This window comes from Pteropus medius, unplaced genomic scaffold (genome assembly GCF_902729225.1).
Source record: "Pteropus medius unplaced genomic scaffold, Ma_sr-lr_union100, whole genome shotgun sequence".
Classification (NCBI taxonomy): domain Eukaryota; kingdom Metazoa; phylum Chordata; class Mammalia; order Chiroptera; family Pteropodidae; genus Pteropus; species Pteropus medius.
The window spans coordinates 6,605,643-6,621,770 of NW_024350926.1; the positions used below are offsets into that span (position 1 = coordinate 6,605,643).

Below are 16,128 nucleotides of genomic sequence, written 5' to 3' on the forward strand. Positions count from 1 at the left end.
TGAATTAAATGGCACTCGCTCCATCTCCAAGGGCTGAACCGCGCGAAGGATGTGCGCGTCTATCGGTTCCAGGAGCGCGAAACCCACAACCTTTGTCTGGGGCAACATTCGACATGGCGTCTTGAGCCCGGACAAAGCCAAAAACTACCCAGTGACCCGGTCATTGAACTACCGGTGAACACCACACACGGTTAACAGGAAAGCAAAAACTTACTGTTATTTGTTGGTTCAGGAAACCCAGCCTTTGGACCACTCCATCCTTTGTTTTCCCCTGTCTGAAAGAGTAAAACAATTGTTTAAATCCAGAGAAGCAGACTTATTCAAAAAGGAAAAAGTTAACTCATCGATTAAGCAAAGGTAAAGGTCTCTCACAAAACTCTGCGTATTCTCTCCATCTCTGACCCCAGGACCATGGACACAAGAGCAACTAACTTAAACAGTATCATCCATCCCTTTTTTACATTCAAATCTGTTTATGTCTCCTTCAACTTTCATCTGTTCATTTAAATTTACAATTTAAGTCAACGAGGGACCCCATATTCAGTATAGGTATTACATGCAACATGGGCTCTATCTAGATGGTTAAAAAAGTAGATGATTCTTATCCAAATAGTAAACAATAATCATCATCACAAGTGCTAAAGTGACTAAAAGAGCTTCTTTAACACTCCTGAGGTCAAATTAACAATAAAGATATTACTGTCTGTTCTGGAAAAGTCCTATGATGACAATCACCAGATATTGCTAACGACATATGCAAAAAATTAAAAACTAAGCCCTACCTTTAAGTAAAACTTGTTAATATCCTAACTTTCACCAGATGATTTGATGTATGTTTGGTGTAATACATTCTGAAACTCAGATATTTTGAAGTAGTATTATCAAATTAATTAATGACATTTATTGATTATGTTCTCTTTCTGGGGAGCTGGTATTATTGATGGGAGGCACTCCAGGAAAGAAAAGGCATACTTCCTATCATAATCAACATTTTATATTTGTAATCAGCTGTCAAAGATCAAATGGATAAATTAAATCCAGATGTAAACAAAAAAATACAGTTCTAGCAAATAGTGTATCGCTGTAAAGGATGGAGGAGGAGTAAATGTTTGTAAATGCAGATGTATGCTGGTGGGAAGGCCAGGGGAGATTCCCACTTATCCGCCCTCCGCGAAGCACAAGACAAGACTACAGAACGGGAGGAACGCAGACTGTGAGGAGCAGTAAGTCGGAGGGAAGTGCACGCAGTAAACAATAAGCCACCTTCAGCGGGGAAGAACAGGCTGATTAGAAGAATGCAGATTCTCAGGCATTTGAGGTTAGTAATAATAAATTCAGCATTTCATCCAACCTCTCTTATTTCCTCTTCCTATTGATAACCGAGGTTGGATGACATTCCCTATGCCTAATTTTTCACCTTCAACTGAATTTCAAGCCTACTGCTCTCTCGTTTCTACCTCAACAATCTAATGAAACTGCTTTTGTAAGATTTGGGGATAACAGAGTGAACACGAGGAGTAACCTCCTCTTCTCTCTCCCAAAACATGTCTAAATCGATACTCTAATAATCCATAAATAATGCAAGAAATTTCCCAGTTTTAAAGCATATGAAGAATTGAAATCCAACCGCCCAAAACTATTTATCAAAAATATACACATCAAGTCAATCATCCATGAAATTTCAGAACCCTTGGGGTAAAAAAAAAAACAACTGAGAAGCATCGAGAGGAAGAAGAAACATAAAGGTTTCGTATCAGGCTGAAGACTCAGAAGGCACTGGAGTTTCAACAGCAAGACGAGGAGTCAGAAAACAGGTGTAACGCCTTCAAAACTGAAAAATATTACTTCCGATTTAGAATTGTATCTCAGGAAAACTATTAAGTATGTGGGAAATGGAAAGATATTTCAGACCTATGACATCGCAAAAAAAATTTTTCCCACGTATCCTCCCTCAGAAGTATGTGCTCCATCAAAACAAAGACGTCAATTAAGAACAAGGGAAATTGTCCAGAAAACAGGCAACTCAAAGGGGTAGAGAGGCGAAAGGAAATTCGAGGATAATGGTGAAGAGATCAAAGTTTTTTACAGACACTTCAAAGGAGGAGATACAAATGGTAAACACATGATAAGATACTCGACATTATTAGTTACTGGGAAATGCAAATTAAAATCCAGTGAGATAACATTATACACCTACTAGTCTGATCAAAGTTATCAAAACCTCAAAACCGACCATACCAAGAACTAGAGAAGATGGGAGGGGCGGGACTGGACCACTCCAGTATTGCTGGAGGGAATGCAAAATCTGGACAACTCTTCAATTTCTTATAAAGTTACACGTGGATTTATTATACAAATACGTCCATGTAAAGAGTTATACATGAATGTTTATAACCACTTTATGATAGCCTCAAACTAGAAATAACCCAAAAGACTGAGAAGAATAAAACAATAAACAAAATAATAATAAATGTGACATCCTGGATAAATCTCAGCGACAAGAACTAGAGACAAAAGACTACATAATACGGAATTCAATTTATCTGACACTCTGGAAAAGACAAAATTATAAGAGACAGAAATCAGACCTGTGTCTGCCTGGGCCCGAGGACGGGGGAGGAGATTAACTACAACTGGGCGTTAAGAAAATTTGGGGGATTAATATAAATGCTGTAAATCTTAATAGCAGTGGTGATTAAAGAGTATACACATACGTATTTGTCAAAATTCATTGAAATGCACCTCAATCGATCACATTTTTTTTTTACTTGGGGGGGCATATTAGTGTATACTCAATAGAATTTCTTTGTGAGGATATTTATTTTTATTTATCAAATCTTCATCTCATATTCAATATTCGCTATGCTAAGGACACTATTCTACATGCTATACAAACATCAACTCACGGTGAGAGATGCCTTTAGGCAGAGACTGAGCCTAAGGGTCTCGGACTAACATTTTTTACACCGTTTACTCTTTTGTGCTATTTGAATTCTTATTCAAAAATATACACATCAAGTCAATCATCCATGACTTGCTTTCTTGCTTTCTGAAAAAAAAAAAAGAAAAAAAAGAAAAAATAAACCTTTTACATACGGCTCTTGCCAGTCACCAAGGATCTTCTTATTGACGGGTCAGTGTTGAGACCCTCTCCTATTTGATCTCTGCAGCAGTGGCTACCACCTGTCTCCTAAATCACTCCCTGCCTCTTTCTGTCAGTATTCTTCCCCTCTCCTTCTTCCTGTATCCTCCAGGCAGATGAGCTGCTGCTGAAATCCCACCAGCTACGCTTCAGACACACCGCTGGTGTCCCCGCCAGCTCCCTCCGGGCCACCGCCTTGGTCCAGACCTCAGCACGTGTCTCACCCCAGTCAAACCCACTCACTGCATCACTTACAGGCTCGTCTTTTGAAGACTGCAAACCAGATCTTAAATGACTAATTCCTCAAGTTCTTTACGTCACGTAAAAACAGTGATCTCAGCTATTTCTGACCTCCAGATCCATCATCACGCTCTCTAGGCTCCGGGATACTATAATTTCTGTTATGGGATTAAAACTCCTCACCCCTGACACTGACGGTCAGTTCCTTGAGTGTGGGGACCAGGTGTCGGTCATCGGGTCACCTTCAGCCATATTTGGTATTTGGTGAGTACGATGGCTGATTTATGGGTCCGCCTGCCCGGGCTACAGTGCCCAGGTATTTATTTGAAGACCATCCTGGGTGTTTTTGTGAGGGTGTTTCGGAGAGAACTTGGCATTTAAATAACTGAACTCCGAGGAAAGCAGACTGCTCCCCATAATGTGGGTGGGATCACCGGTGGACGGCGGCTGGAAGGAAAGGCTGACTCCCAGGAACAAGAGGGAGTCTCTGGCAGACTGACTTCGGGCAGCGGCCAAAACTGCTTCATGAGTCTCCAGCCCACCGGCCTGCCCAGCAGATTTCGTACTAGCCAAGCTTCCACAATCCCGCGGGCTGATTCCTTAAAAGAAGCCTGTATGTGTGATGTATATCCGTGCTCCCCAACCTTTTTGCCACCAGGGACCGGTGCTCCTATGAGAATCTAATGCCTGATGATCTGAGGTGGAGCTTAGGCGGTGATGCTGGTGCTGGGGAGCGGCTGCAAATACAGATGAAGCTTTGCTCACTGGCCCACCGCTCACCTCCTGCTGTGTGGCCCGGTTCCTAACAGGCCACTGACTGGTACCGGTCCACGGCCCGGGGTTTGGGGACCACTGATGTATATGTACATATGTCTGTATGTGTCTGTGTAGATCTATATGTTTATGAACACACACGTATGTGTTTATACATGTATATCATACATACACATATCTTATTGGCTATTTCTCTGGGGAACCCTAATGATACAGTGGGTTTGCATAAAATGTTCTTAAATTAATGAAATTACTGCTGGTTTTTGGTTCTGTTTTGTTTTCACTTAACTTACAAATAAATGTCTATGAGATTTATTTTGACATATTTTTATAAATCACTCACCAGTTTTAAGTCAATATAAATGTGTTAAGTTAAAACAACATATACACAATACAAGAACTATAGAAACTTGAACACATGTTAGGTTTCATGTTACAAATACTTTTAAAGGAAGAAAAAGCATTGACTACTCAGGTTATAAAAACAGAATTCAAATCTCTAGCGATACCACACAGACAAATAATTTTTAATCACTCAAGATAATTGCCTACATATTCATAGCTGCCTTAAAAAGAAAAATATATCTAAAATGTTTTTTAATAGATGATTTTTTTCCTACTCTAAACTTCTGAAATGTGTTCCTGCAGAAACTGAAAATGTCTCTGTAGCAGATTCCTTTATGAGAAAGTGGCACGGAAAAAAGCATCAGGTTTCTGATAGAAATAATTATTAAGCCCATTTTATAAATTTTCACATAAATAAAATATTTAATAAAAATAATTTCTAAGGATGCATAGATAAAACAGTGATTTCATGCTAAATGCAGTTCAGCCAGTTCTTGCCAAGTCCTGAATTCAGGGTTCTCTGCTCCTCTTGCAGTGGAGGCAGGTGTTAATGATGTCATTAACTGCCGCAAGAGAAACAGAACCGGGAACACAAGTCTTGGCAGAAAATAAACACCCTCTGAGTTTACCTTTAAATTTAAAGTAAATAGAAAAATTATTTTATAGAGTGTCTGTCCAATATAGTTTCTGCCCTAAAGGGATAACTCAGGATCTTTATTTCCAGTGTTTTCAGCTGTATTTCAGAAATAAAAGCTAACCACCCCTGTTCTTAAAAAGCACAAATTAAAACTGTGTCTACATGGCAAAACCCACCAGTCAATAAGCTAAAAATTACTAAATTGGTATTATATAAAATATGTACAAACTTACAACAAATTTTAGTATTTGCTAATTGTAAGATTATAATTAATATTTCGTCTTGACCCCATATACAGATGTTGATCTGTACCTAGAGAATCTATCTTTAAAGACAGAAAGACAGAGCACTGCCTTAGAAAAGTTAAAATGTGATGTCTACTTCGACACCAGTTAAGACACCGAGGAACACTGGCACAGAATTTGTTCATGACTTTGATATTTTCACGGAATAGGACACTTAAGGATAAACTTAACTCTCACCTTGTCGAGTTGATCTTGAAGACTAGTGGACGCTTTATAACCAAGTTGTAATAGCATTGCTTCTGCGGCATTTTTTTTGGCTATCTTTTTATTAGGTCCTGTTCCAGTAGCAACTTCACTTCCCACCTTGACCTGATAAGATTAAAGTAAGAAATTATATGAGAGTTGCTTTGGGAAACAGGAACTCTTTAATACCGTAAAGCAATATGTTCTGCTCTGTAGCATTCAGAAATTTAAAGTTCAGTCCATGATAAAAACAGCGATTAGGATCCCATGTGTGTAATATTATGTATACAATACATACGTGGAGGAAAAAAATGGAAATATGGTCCTCAAAATGTCAATGGGGGTTAGCTCAGGATGATAAAATCTTAGAAAATTTTAACTTTCTTACATATATCTATATTATCTGCTTTTTTAAACAATAAGCTTGTATTATTTATATAAGCGAAAAAATAATATTCGCATTGTAACAGTTTGTGTTGGTTCTGACTACATATACTATTCTTTATTTAAATTAATAAAACTGAAAGGGCTAAAATTCATGTTTGTCCCATTTAAAATAATGTTCATATTACATCCCAAGTTTACAAAGGTTTATATTAAATAGTTCCTGAAGAATTAATATACAAGGGTTAGTACAATATTGTGGTTAAGAACACAGACTTCCAAGTCAGATTTGGGTCTGAAATTCAACTCTACTTCTTCTTAGCGATATGAACTTATTCAAATTATTTAACACCTCTAAGCCTCTCTTTTTCATCAGTAAAAGAGAAGTGATACAACTACCTCTCACTGTCCTGCTTTGAAAATTAAATTTAAAAATGTATGCAAACTACAGTTTATGATTTAACCATAACTGCTCAATAAGCGGTAGGTTTTTATCATTAGAACTACTCCACGGTTATCTTTAGTGAATAAGTGATGCATATGTGCATCTATGTGTATATATACATATATGCATGTTATTTAGATGTACATCAGACATCTTACATCCACACATACATGTTCTGAGTTGAGTAATGCTCTTTTAGAGATGCATGTCCCAAGAGATAATACAGATATAAAACGTAAAATGGAAAGCAAAAAAGAATAGAATTACAAGGAGAAATAAGAAATACACGTCTTACAGTGGGATTTGTTTTTATACATTGATCTCAGTGAGTGACTGAAGAAGCAGACAAGATAATCGCAACTTTGGAAATTAAACAATGTAATCTAAATAATCTATGGGCAAAAGAAAAAATCCTAGTGGAAATTAAAAAACATTTTAAATAAATAATAATGGAAATGTAATATATCAAAACTTGAAGAATGCAATTAAAAAGTGAAACAGAAAATGCAGTCATAAAAGCTTAGAGAGGGACATAAAAGTAATGAGCTAAACATCCATCTCATGAAGTTATGAAGAGCAAAATGTATCCAAAGAAAACAAAGACAAAAGCAGAAATTAAGAAAATAGAAAACAAAGTATAACAGAGAAGTTCAAAAACACCAAAGTTCCCTGAAAAGAAAATAATGATAAACCAAAGGTAAGACTGATTGAAAAAATTTTTAAAAGACACAGTTAAGAATGAAAATAGGAGATTACAGGGGCTTCTGTAGCATTACAAAATAACAAGGAATATTGAGTATCTTAGCAAAAATTTTTTGAAGATTTAGATAAAATGGACAAATTCCTAAAGAATTACCAAAACTGGCACAGAACAACAAACCAATAACTGTACAGGCCTATTCCTATTAAAGAAATTAAAACTGTAATTTAAAAAATTTTTCCACAAAGAAAACTCCTGAGAGCTTCTTCAGCAAGTTCTACCCGATATTTAAGGGAAAATAATGTTAATCTTACAAAAATTCACCCAAGTTTAGAAAAAGAGAGATTGGTCTTCAATTATTCAGTGAGGAATCATTGTGATTCCAAAATCTAATCACTTCTTGGCCTTTTGGCTAAAATCAAATGTAATTATAAACTCCAACAAAAATAGTATAAGGAAATGTACAGACCAATTTCACTTATGAACATAAATGCTAAAGTTTAAACCATATAGTAGTAAATTGAACAAAGCAATATAAAAAAGTAGAATCATGATGAAGTTAGATTCACTCCAGAAATGAAAGGTTGATCTAACATTCAAAACTCAAAACGAAATCAATCAGTTGAATCTGCTATATTAACAGGTGAAGGAGATGAACCATGTGGTCATCTTAATAAATGTAGCAAAAGCATTTGGTTAAACTCAACATCCATTCATAACAAAATCTTTTAACAAAAGAAAAACTCTTAGGGAAAGAAGGGAACTTCCTTAATATGACAAAGGACATTTTACAAAAACCTACAGGAAACCTCAGCAAACATTATACTTAATATTGAAATTTTGAAATTAGAAACAAGACAAGGATGCTCTCTATTTTTACTAGTACTTTACATTTTACTACAAATAGTAGTAAAATGGACAGAGCAATAAGGCAAGAAAAAATATAATTAGAAGTGTAAAAACAATCTCATTATCTGCTGATATGGCAATTACGTAAGAAACCCAAGAAAATCTTACGAATAAGAACTTATGAGAGTATATCAAGTTCTCTATGAAAGGTCATACACAAAAGCCAATTGTATTTGTACAGTCCGTCAGTGACCATGTAGAAAACGAAAACTGTTAAAAGATATCATTCACATTAAATAAAACTCAAACACTTGTGATATTTAAGACCTTCGCACAGAAAATTAAGCATTATTGAGAAAAATTAAGATAAACTTAATAGAAATACGCCATGTTCAGGTATTGAAGACTCAACATTATAATGATATCAATTCTCTTCAAATTGATCTATAAATTCAATGAATTCCCATCAAAATCCGACACATATTTTACAATACTTCACAAGCTGATTACAAATTCTACATGGAAACACAAAGTACTAAGAGCAGCTAAGATCCTTTTGAGGAAGAACAAGGTGGGGGCCCTTATTCTTCTGGATGTCTATATTTATTATAAAGTTAACTTAAGGGAAAAGACAGATAAATTTGACTACATTAAAATAAGTTTTGTTCCTCAAAAAAACATCATTAAAAAAAAAAAGGAAAGTCACAACACAAGAGAATTTGAAATGCCATATAACAGCGAAAGACTCCCATTCTAGAATATATAGTAAATTCCTATAAATCAATTTTTTTAAAGCCTGTAGAAAAATAATCAAGAGAGTTGAATAGGCAATCTACATCAGAAATTTTGGATTGTTTTACCAGATGTCACTGTGCTTCATTTAAAAAAAAAAAAAATCAGAAAGCTTCAATAGTTTCATGCCACTTTAATAAAATCTCACGATAAGAATTTACTGGTTATTGGCAATGAATGAGTATATGGTACGACTAAAGCCAGTTTCCAGATATGAAGCATGATACTTCTAGCCCTATTTTTCTTTTTTGGCTCTTGTTTGAAATCATAATATTGGCTATTTCACTTGTCTCAGAACACATAGTCCCGTCTGGCATCCACTTGTGTACTGTTTGCCATTTATTCTTACGACATTATTTAGAGTTTTATTTGTGTTGTTATTTCCATCACTACTTTCAAGATTCAAAGAACTAACTACTTTTAAGAAACTAGGGATATATAACACAGCAGGGAGAGAAAAATATAAATAATATGTAAATTAATATGAAAAAGAAATTACACTCTTAACAGAATTTTAGTCAAGATGAAACAAATGACATAGCTCTTGTCGTATAGGAAACACTGAAAATGTATTCATTATAGAATTTCTGTAACAACTATCTCAGATCTAATAGTTCAAATCTGCGCAATGTCTTTGAAACCTTCACTGCTTTCCTTCTGAAACCGGAAACTACCACATTATGACAAATCAACAGCAATCTATGGACCTCACTCAGAAGCACTGACTGGACTGGGGTGAACACGCACCGCCTCCCATATCCAAGTTGGCCTGTACCTGACCTGGACACAACAGGCCCCAGGTATAATGTCTGTGAGTCCCTAACGGGAGCCAGCCTCTGCTACCTATTATTTTTTCCAGGGCTTCATTTGCTCCCCAGCTTCACTAGCCCCTGTGTCGTTGTAGGAATGCCTGCTAGCTAAAAGATTAAGCCAGCTACGTCAGAAGCTTTCTCTACTGGTTTGAGAATCAAAAGACTGGCCAAGGTAAATGGAAGCAAAAGATCACTGGGCAGCAAAAAACGTTTTATCTGCCTTTACGGGCTGTATACACCTCACTCGCTCTCATTCAGTCCTTCTGCTTCATGCCAAGGCCTAGCTGATCAACCCAGGCCGGGGCCCTCTAGCTTGGACTCCTGCTGTTGGATCAGGCTGCTCCCACCTCGGCATTCACCTTGGAGCTGTCTGCCGACTTCCCATCCGAACTGATGGGAGTCACTTCTGATACCTTCGAGAGTCACTTCTAGGACAGAGGCTTCCAGGTTCATTTCCCATTCACCCGCCCTCTGCTTCGCACAAGTTTTCAGAGTCGCATGGTTCAATGGTTTGTCAGCAGCTACCCCAGGGTATTTGTTAGAAAAAGATCACTGTGCTGAAGGCCTTGATTCTCTAACAAACACAATGGCCGCTCGAAAAAAAAAAATCACGTCACTGTAAGAGTCAAGTAAGCAGATAATAAACGTCATAAAAAGCTCACAAATTTTATATTATAAAGATTTTTTACATTAAAACGTTAATTGGTCTGCAAAGAAGCTCGACTTTGCTATGCAATAAATTTAAGACTGCCAGATTTTTGTCTTTAAGCAAATCATTTAAACAAATCAAGTCCTCAAAAAACTAACAAAAAAGTTCTAAAACAGCATTTACCAAAAACTTAATTATCTTTCACTGAGACACAAATAAAATTGATGAAATTTGTCTTACATATATATATAATAAAAACCTGGAGATCTCAATCACAGATAGAAAAACTAATATTAAATGATATATAACGATACAGTATGCTGATATGCAATTCAGTTTAGTTATCATTATTTCCTCTTTGAAAAATTAAAATATCCTTCTGCAAAAATATTAAAAGTTTTAAGAAATTTACTCTGGAACTAAATACCCAAATAATGTCACAAGAAGTTTTCCTTTACCTAGTAATCAATACAAGGTAACTACAACCATTTTATAACGCACAAACTTTTTTTTTTTAGTGATAAATAAACATTAGCATATCATCTCTAGATATTTTACTCCCACATTCGATTACAGCAAATGATAACATTGCTTAAGTAGTTTATACAAAAGCCTTTACTTTGATAAAGTTTCTGCAATACGGAAATGAATCCGCTGGGGCTTCCAGGAGGGGAAAAAAGCAATATGAATTCAGTGTGAAAACATGTGAAAGCATAGCCAAACGCTGCTGTTTGACGAGCATGTTTATGAATGCCCATAAAACAGAAGTTGGCGTTAAGATATTCTAAATTCCTCTTTCCAAAGGGGTACTCAGTATATTCCACAGAAAAGGAACTGTTTAATAGTCAAGACCCATTTTTATTCCTAACACAGGTCTAAAATTTGGGTAGTTTTTTTCCCCTTCCAGCTTTGGAGTTCAAAGAGTGCTTTCTAGAATTCTTCAAAGCTAAGAATACAAAAAGAAAAATGGTGCATATATTTTAAAAGAGAAAATACTGGAACAACACTCTTCCAGGTCCTAATGACATGTAGTCAACAGTGGGTTTACTAACCATTGAAGAACTCCCTCCGTGGGCGTCTACACTCCTGCAGTGGTTTATCTGTGACTACACCGTAAGTTTACATCTCCAACAAAAGCCAAACACAACTAGCTCTCAATCAGGCAGGCAGCAAACACACATCAAAGGTTTATTAAGATACTACTACATACAGACCACTGTACTGGGTACCATGAGATAAAGAAATACGAAGATCATGAATTAGGAAAATTTAGATATGCATGAAAAGTTCACCAATATGACAGACCGTGTTTAAGGACCAACGTTTCTCACACATGGTCAGTACTTAGCAAATATCTGTTGATTTTAACTGGAATATTTAAAGGTGAGCTCCATAGGTTGGACTAGAAAAAGTTTCTTTTTTATGCCAATTTTAACAAAAACAGTTTGGGGACAATAATTTAAAATATAGACTGGATATTAGATGATTCTAATGAATTATGCCTAATGTAAGAAAAACTTAACTTTTTCTTTTTTTTTTTTCAGAGATACACACTAAGTATGTAGTATGAAATGACTTAGAAATTAGCTTTGAAATTCTTCAGGAAAAACAAAAGCAAGAGGGTACGGGAGAGAAAACACTTATGGCTGAAGCAAGTGAGGTAAAAATCTTAATTGTTTCTGGACGATATGCATATTTTCCAACACGTCAGTATACTATTCTTTATAGTATACTATTAAATTTATCCACCTTTTATATGTTTGAAATTGTCATAATAAAAATTAAAGGTGTTTTCAACTCTGGGACTTGAGCTGGCAGATGAAGATGGACAGGCAGGACCTGAAAGCAGGGCGTTTTGGGCAAAGTACCCCATTCCTGGTCCCTACCCACCTGCCAACACATTAGCAAACACTCTTCAATTTTCTTGGCTACACGACAGAGCACTTAACCCTCTCGGCAGTTCTGAGTCCCCCAGTCCTCACCACCGTTAGGCAGACAGTAGCTCTCTTCTCCTAATTTTCCTGAGAACCCAAAAGTTCATGCTCTTGGCCCTGTTCCATCCACTACATCCATCCTCAATTTTGTTTCTGATTCCATCTGTCTCCTGGTCCCAGTAGTTAACAGACTCTGGCTGCAAACTGTAACACAGTAAATTAGAGGCAAGCATTCTAAATGATAAACCCTGTGGTAAATAACCTGTGTGAACTCACAGGGCCTTCAAAACTCTTCTATCTGTTCTAACATGTCCTTGACACTTGAATGTTTCAGCCAAGTTGGTAGGTGGGCCTGGAAGGAACGAATGATTTTAGTGCAAAGAGTGTTACTTTCTGCTATTAATTTTAGTCTGCCTTTTCCTCATATCTCTATTTCAAGCTGGAGATTTGTACATTTTTTCAATAGTTAAAAAAAAAAATTCTTCTAATATAAAAACTAGAAATACCTGCATCACAAATTCCCGACGTCGAGGCATTCCTCTTTCTGAAAGCAAAACATAATCGGGCTCCTTGTCCTTTTTGGCCTGTTGAATTTGAGCCAGGCGGCTGATGGGGTTCATTCCTTGACCATATTCTGGTCCAGCCTAAAAAATGATTAAAGAAAAACTTTTAAAACGTGCTTGTAAAACTCGTTAAATCCTTAAAGTGGTTCTTCCTTTCTCCCCTGCACCTCAAAACTGACTAGAGAAGATAAATGAGCATCATTTATAATGATTTATAAAGGAAAATCATAAAATGGATCTGAAACTAAGGCTTGTATGGGATTTAGGGCTCAGCGGTATCACTGATAAGCTGGGACAACACTAACGTTTCTAAAGTCCTCAGTGTAGGCTGCTCTGTAGCTTCTATTCCCCCGAAAAACACCAAAAAGAACATGAGAAGACAAGCCAAGAACTGGGGGGAGATATTTGCAATACATACAATTAAAAAAGATATATCCAGTCTCCACTATATTTTTTAAAACTCCTAAAAAGTATTAACAAAAATACAATCTAAAACAAAAATGGGCAAAGGACTTGAACAGATAGTTAACAGATGAAGAAACATGACAAGGTAATCAACCTCATTAGGACTCAGAAAATGCGCATTAAGTCTACAGTGAGATACTATTTCATACCCATCAATTTAGCAAAAATGAAGAAAACGTTTACCCATATGCTCATATGCTCAGAAATATCCGTAGCTACATTACGTGAAATAGCAAAAAACATGAAAACCACCTAAACATTCATCAGAAGAACAGAAGAGTACAGCATGCTCATAAAATGGAATGGTTCAGAACAGTGAAAATGAACTAAGATTTGCTACATGCATCAAGATGAACGAATTTCAGAAACAAAAGTGTTATGTGAGAAAAGTAAGCACAGAAGAATATATAGAAGTATAATTCATGCAAAGCCCACTAAAACTATAAAACACTGCTGCAATTAAGTAAGATCTCAATAAATGGAGAGATACACTCAGGGATCGGAAGACTCAATATTGCTAAAATGTCAATTTTCCTCAAACTGATCATTCAATTCATTACATTCCCAATCAAAATCCCAGCAGGCATTGTTCGGTAATAACTAATAAGCCAATGCTAAAATTCATATGAAAATGAAAAGGCCAAATAACCAAAACAACTCTGAAAAAAAAAAAAGAATAAAGTTACAGGACTCAGACTGTCTAACTTCAAGTTCATTACAAAGCTAAGGTAATCGGGACAGTATGTGTAATACTGGCATAAAGATGAAGAGATCAATCAACAGAACAGCATCCAGAAACAGACCCATACATCTATAGCCAACTGATTTTTGACAAAGGTGCAAAAGCAGTTCAGTGGAGAAAGGAAAGTCTTTTCAATCAAAAGTACGAGAACAACTGGATATTCATATGCAAAAAGAAAAAAAAAAACCACCCAAACTTTAATCCATATTTCATACCATTTACAAAAATTAACTCAAAATGACTCATGGACTTAAATGCAGTATCTAAACCTATAAAACTTCCAGAAGAAAACATAGGAGAAATATTTGTGACTTGGTTGGGTAACAATTTCTGAGATACAGCACCAAAACCACATTCTATAAAATAACGATAATAATAAATTGGACGTCTTCAAAATTAATAAGTTCTGTTCTTTGAAATAGTTTAAAAAAAAAATTCAGGCTTAGACAAAATATTTGCAAACCATCTCTCTAATAAAAACTTGTATCCAGAATGTATAAAGACCACTCAAAATTCAATGATAAAATTATCATTATTTGAAATGGGCAACCAAACTTTTTTAGGTGGGGAAAAGACCTGAACATCTATCTCATCAAGCCTCATGTGCTACCAAACACATTAAAAAATGCTCATATCATCAGTCACTGGAGAAATGTGAATTAAAACCACAATGAGATAACAAAACATGCATATCTGCACGACTGAAATTTAAGACTATACTACACATTAGAAAAGATACACAACTGTAATGCTCACACACGAGCATTGCTCACGTACTCATATACTGTAATGCTCACATACTCCCTTAGAGAAACAACTGGAAGTCTCTTAAAATGTTGTGTACCTACTAAATGACCAAGCCACCCCACTCCTTTACCCAGGGAAATGAAACATGCGCCCATAAGACTTACACATAAATGTTCACAGTAGCTTTATCTGTAGTAGCCCCAGCCTAGAAACATCCCAAACGCCCACCAAAGGGTGACTGGATAAACAATGGTGGTATATCCTTACAACCAAATACTACTTAGCAACAAAACAGAACCAACAGTTGATACACGCAGCACGGATGAATCTCAGAATGATTATACTGAGTGAAAGAAGCCAGCCAGAAAAAGAGTGGTTGCTTGGCAACTGATGGGGGGGCGGGGTTTACCAAGAGGCACAAGGAAACTTTTGGAAGCAATGAGTGACAGGTTCATTATCTTGACTGTGGTCATGGTTTCAGTGCTGGTGTGTGTGTGTGTGTGTGTGTGTGTGTGTGTAAATATATGTATCAAAACCTAGGAGTATGCTTTAAATATGAACGGTTCACTAGATGTCAACTATACCTCAAAAAAGTTGTTTTAAAAATCTAACCAAATACCACTTTTCAGAAAAATAAACATAGTAGAAGTGTAAAGTAAGGAAACATTAAACACAAAACTAACAGCAGTGGTTACCTGTGGGAGGTGGATCAGGAGGGGCATGCACAAAGCTTCAACCTTACTGAGAAATGGTCTACATTCAAATTAAGGAGTGTGTCTTACTTTTACTCAATATGCTTTCTAACTTACATACGAGTCATACATAAACCTAATATACTATTCCTAGAAACGAAGGTGTGCGTGTGTCATATAGTCAGAACTTCATTTCATCATGAAAATGTTTTCTAAAGCAGATTATCAGGGACAAGGTCAACTCTGCAAGTCAGGTGGAGGGGGAGAAGAGAGCCAAGGAAAATGTTAGCTTTTGATAAAACACTGTTTCCGCTTCTACCTACATATCAAAAAATAAAAATTAAGTAAATTATAAAGGAAGTAAAGAAGAACTGATAAGAAATGATAAACACAGACAATAATTTTTAAGTCTAAGACTGAGGTACCACTGAAAAGGTAAAGGGGAGCTTCTGAGTCTGGGACTAGAAGTATGCCTAGTTCATGAAGATGTTCAAATAAACGCACTCCCAATGGCATGTTGTCTCTATGCCTGTTTGACTCTTTCATAAAAATGTCTTAAGTGGCAAAGGTATCGTTGTTGATGTGGATTCCAATGACGAAGAACCAGATGCATAAATCTGATGAGATAATAATGAAGTTCTGAGAACAGCAAGAAGGGCTGCTTTCTTCCCTCAAATGAAACCGACTGCCGGCACCCTTGACAATTAATTTATTCCTTGGGTATCGGC

The 16,128-nt window shown here is 36.2% G+C and overlaps 1 protein-coding gene across 10 annotated transcripts in view; it reads right to left on the reverse strand.

Annotated features, from left to right (window-relative positions):
- The window catches only part of STAU2 (staufen double-stranded RNA binding protein 2), a 220,086-nt gene that overhangs the window by 130,361 nt on the left and 73,597 nt on the right, over positions 1 to 16,128 (reverse strand). For all 10 annotated transcript variants that reach the window (XM_039841867.1, XM_039841873.1, XM_039841872.1 and 7 more), the window contains 3 exons: positions 12,698 to 12,835; positions 5,621 to 5,752; positions 215 to 275 (listed from right to left, as the gene is read on the reverse strand). In XM_039841867.1, coding sequence (XP_039697801.1) covers positions 215 to 275; positions 5,621 to 5,752; positions 12,698 to 12,835 — 331 coding nt within the window. The remainder of the gene's footprint in view (positions 1 to 214; positions 276 to 5,620; positions 5,753 to 12,697; positions 12,836 to 16,128) is intronic.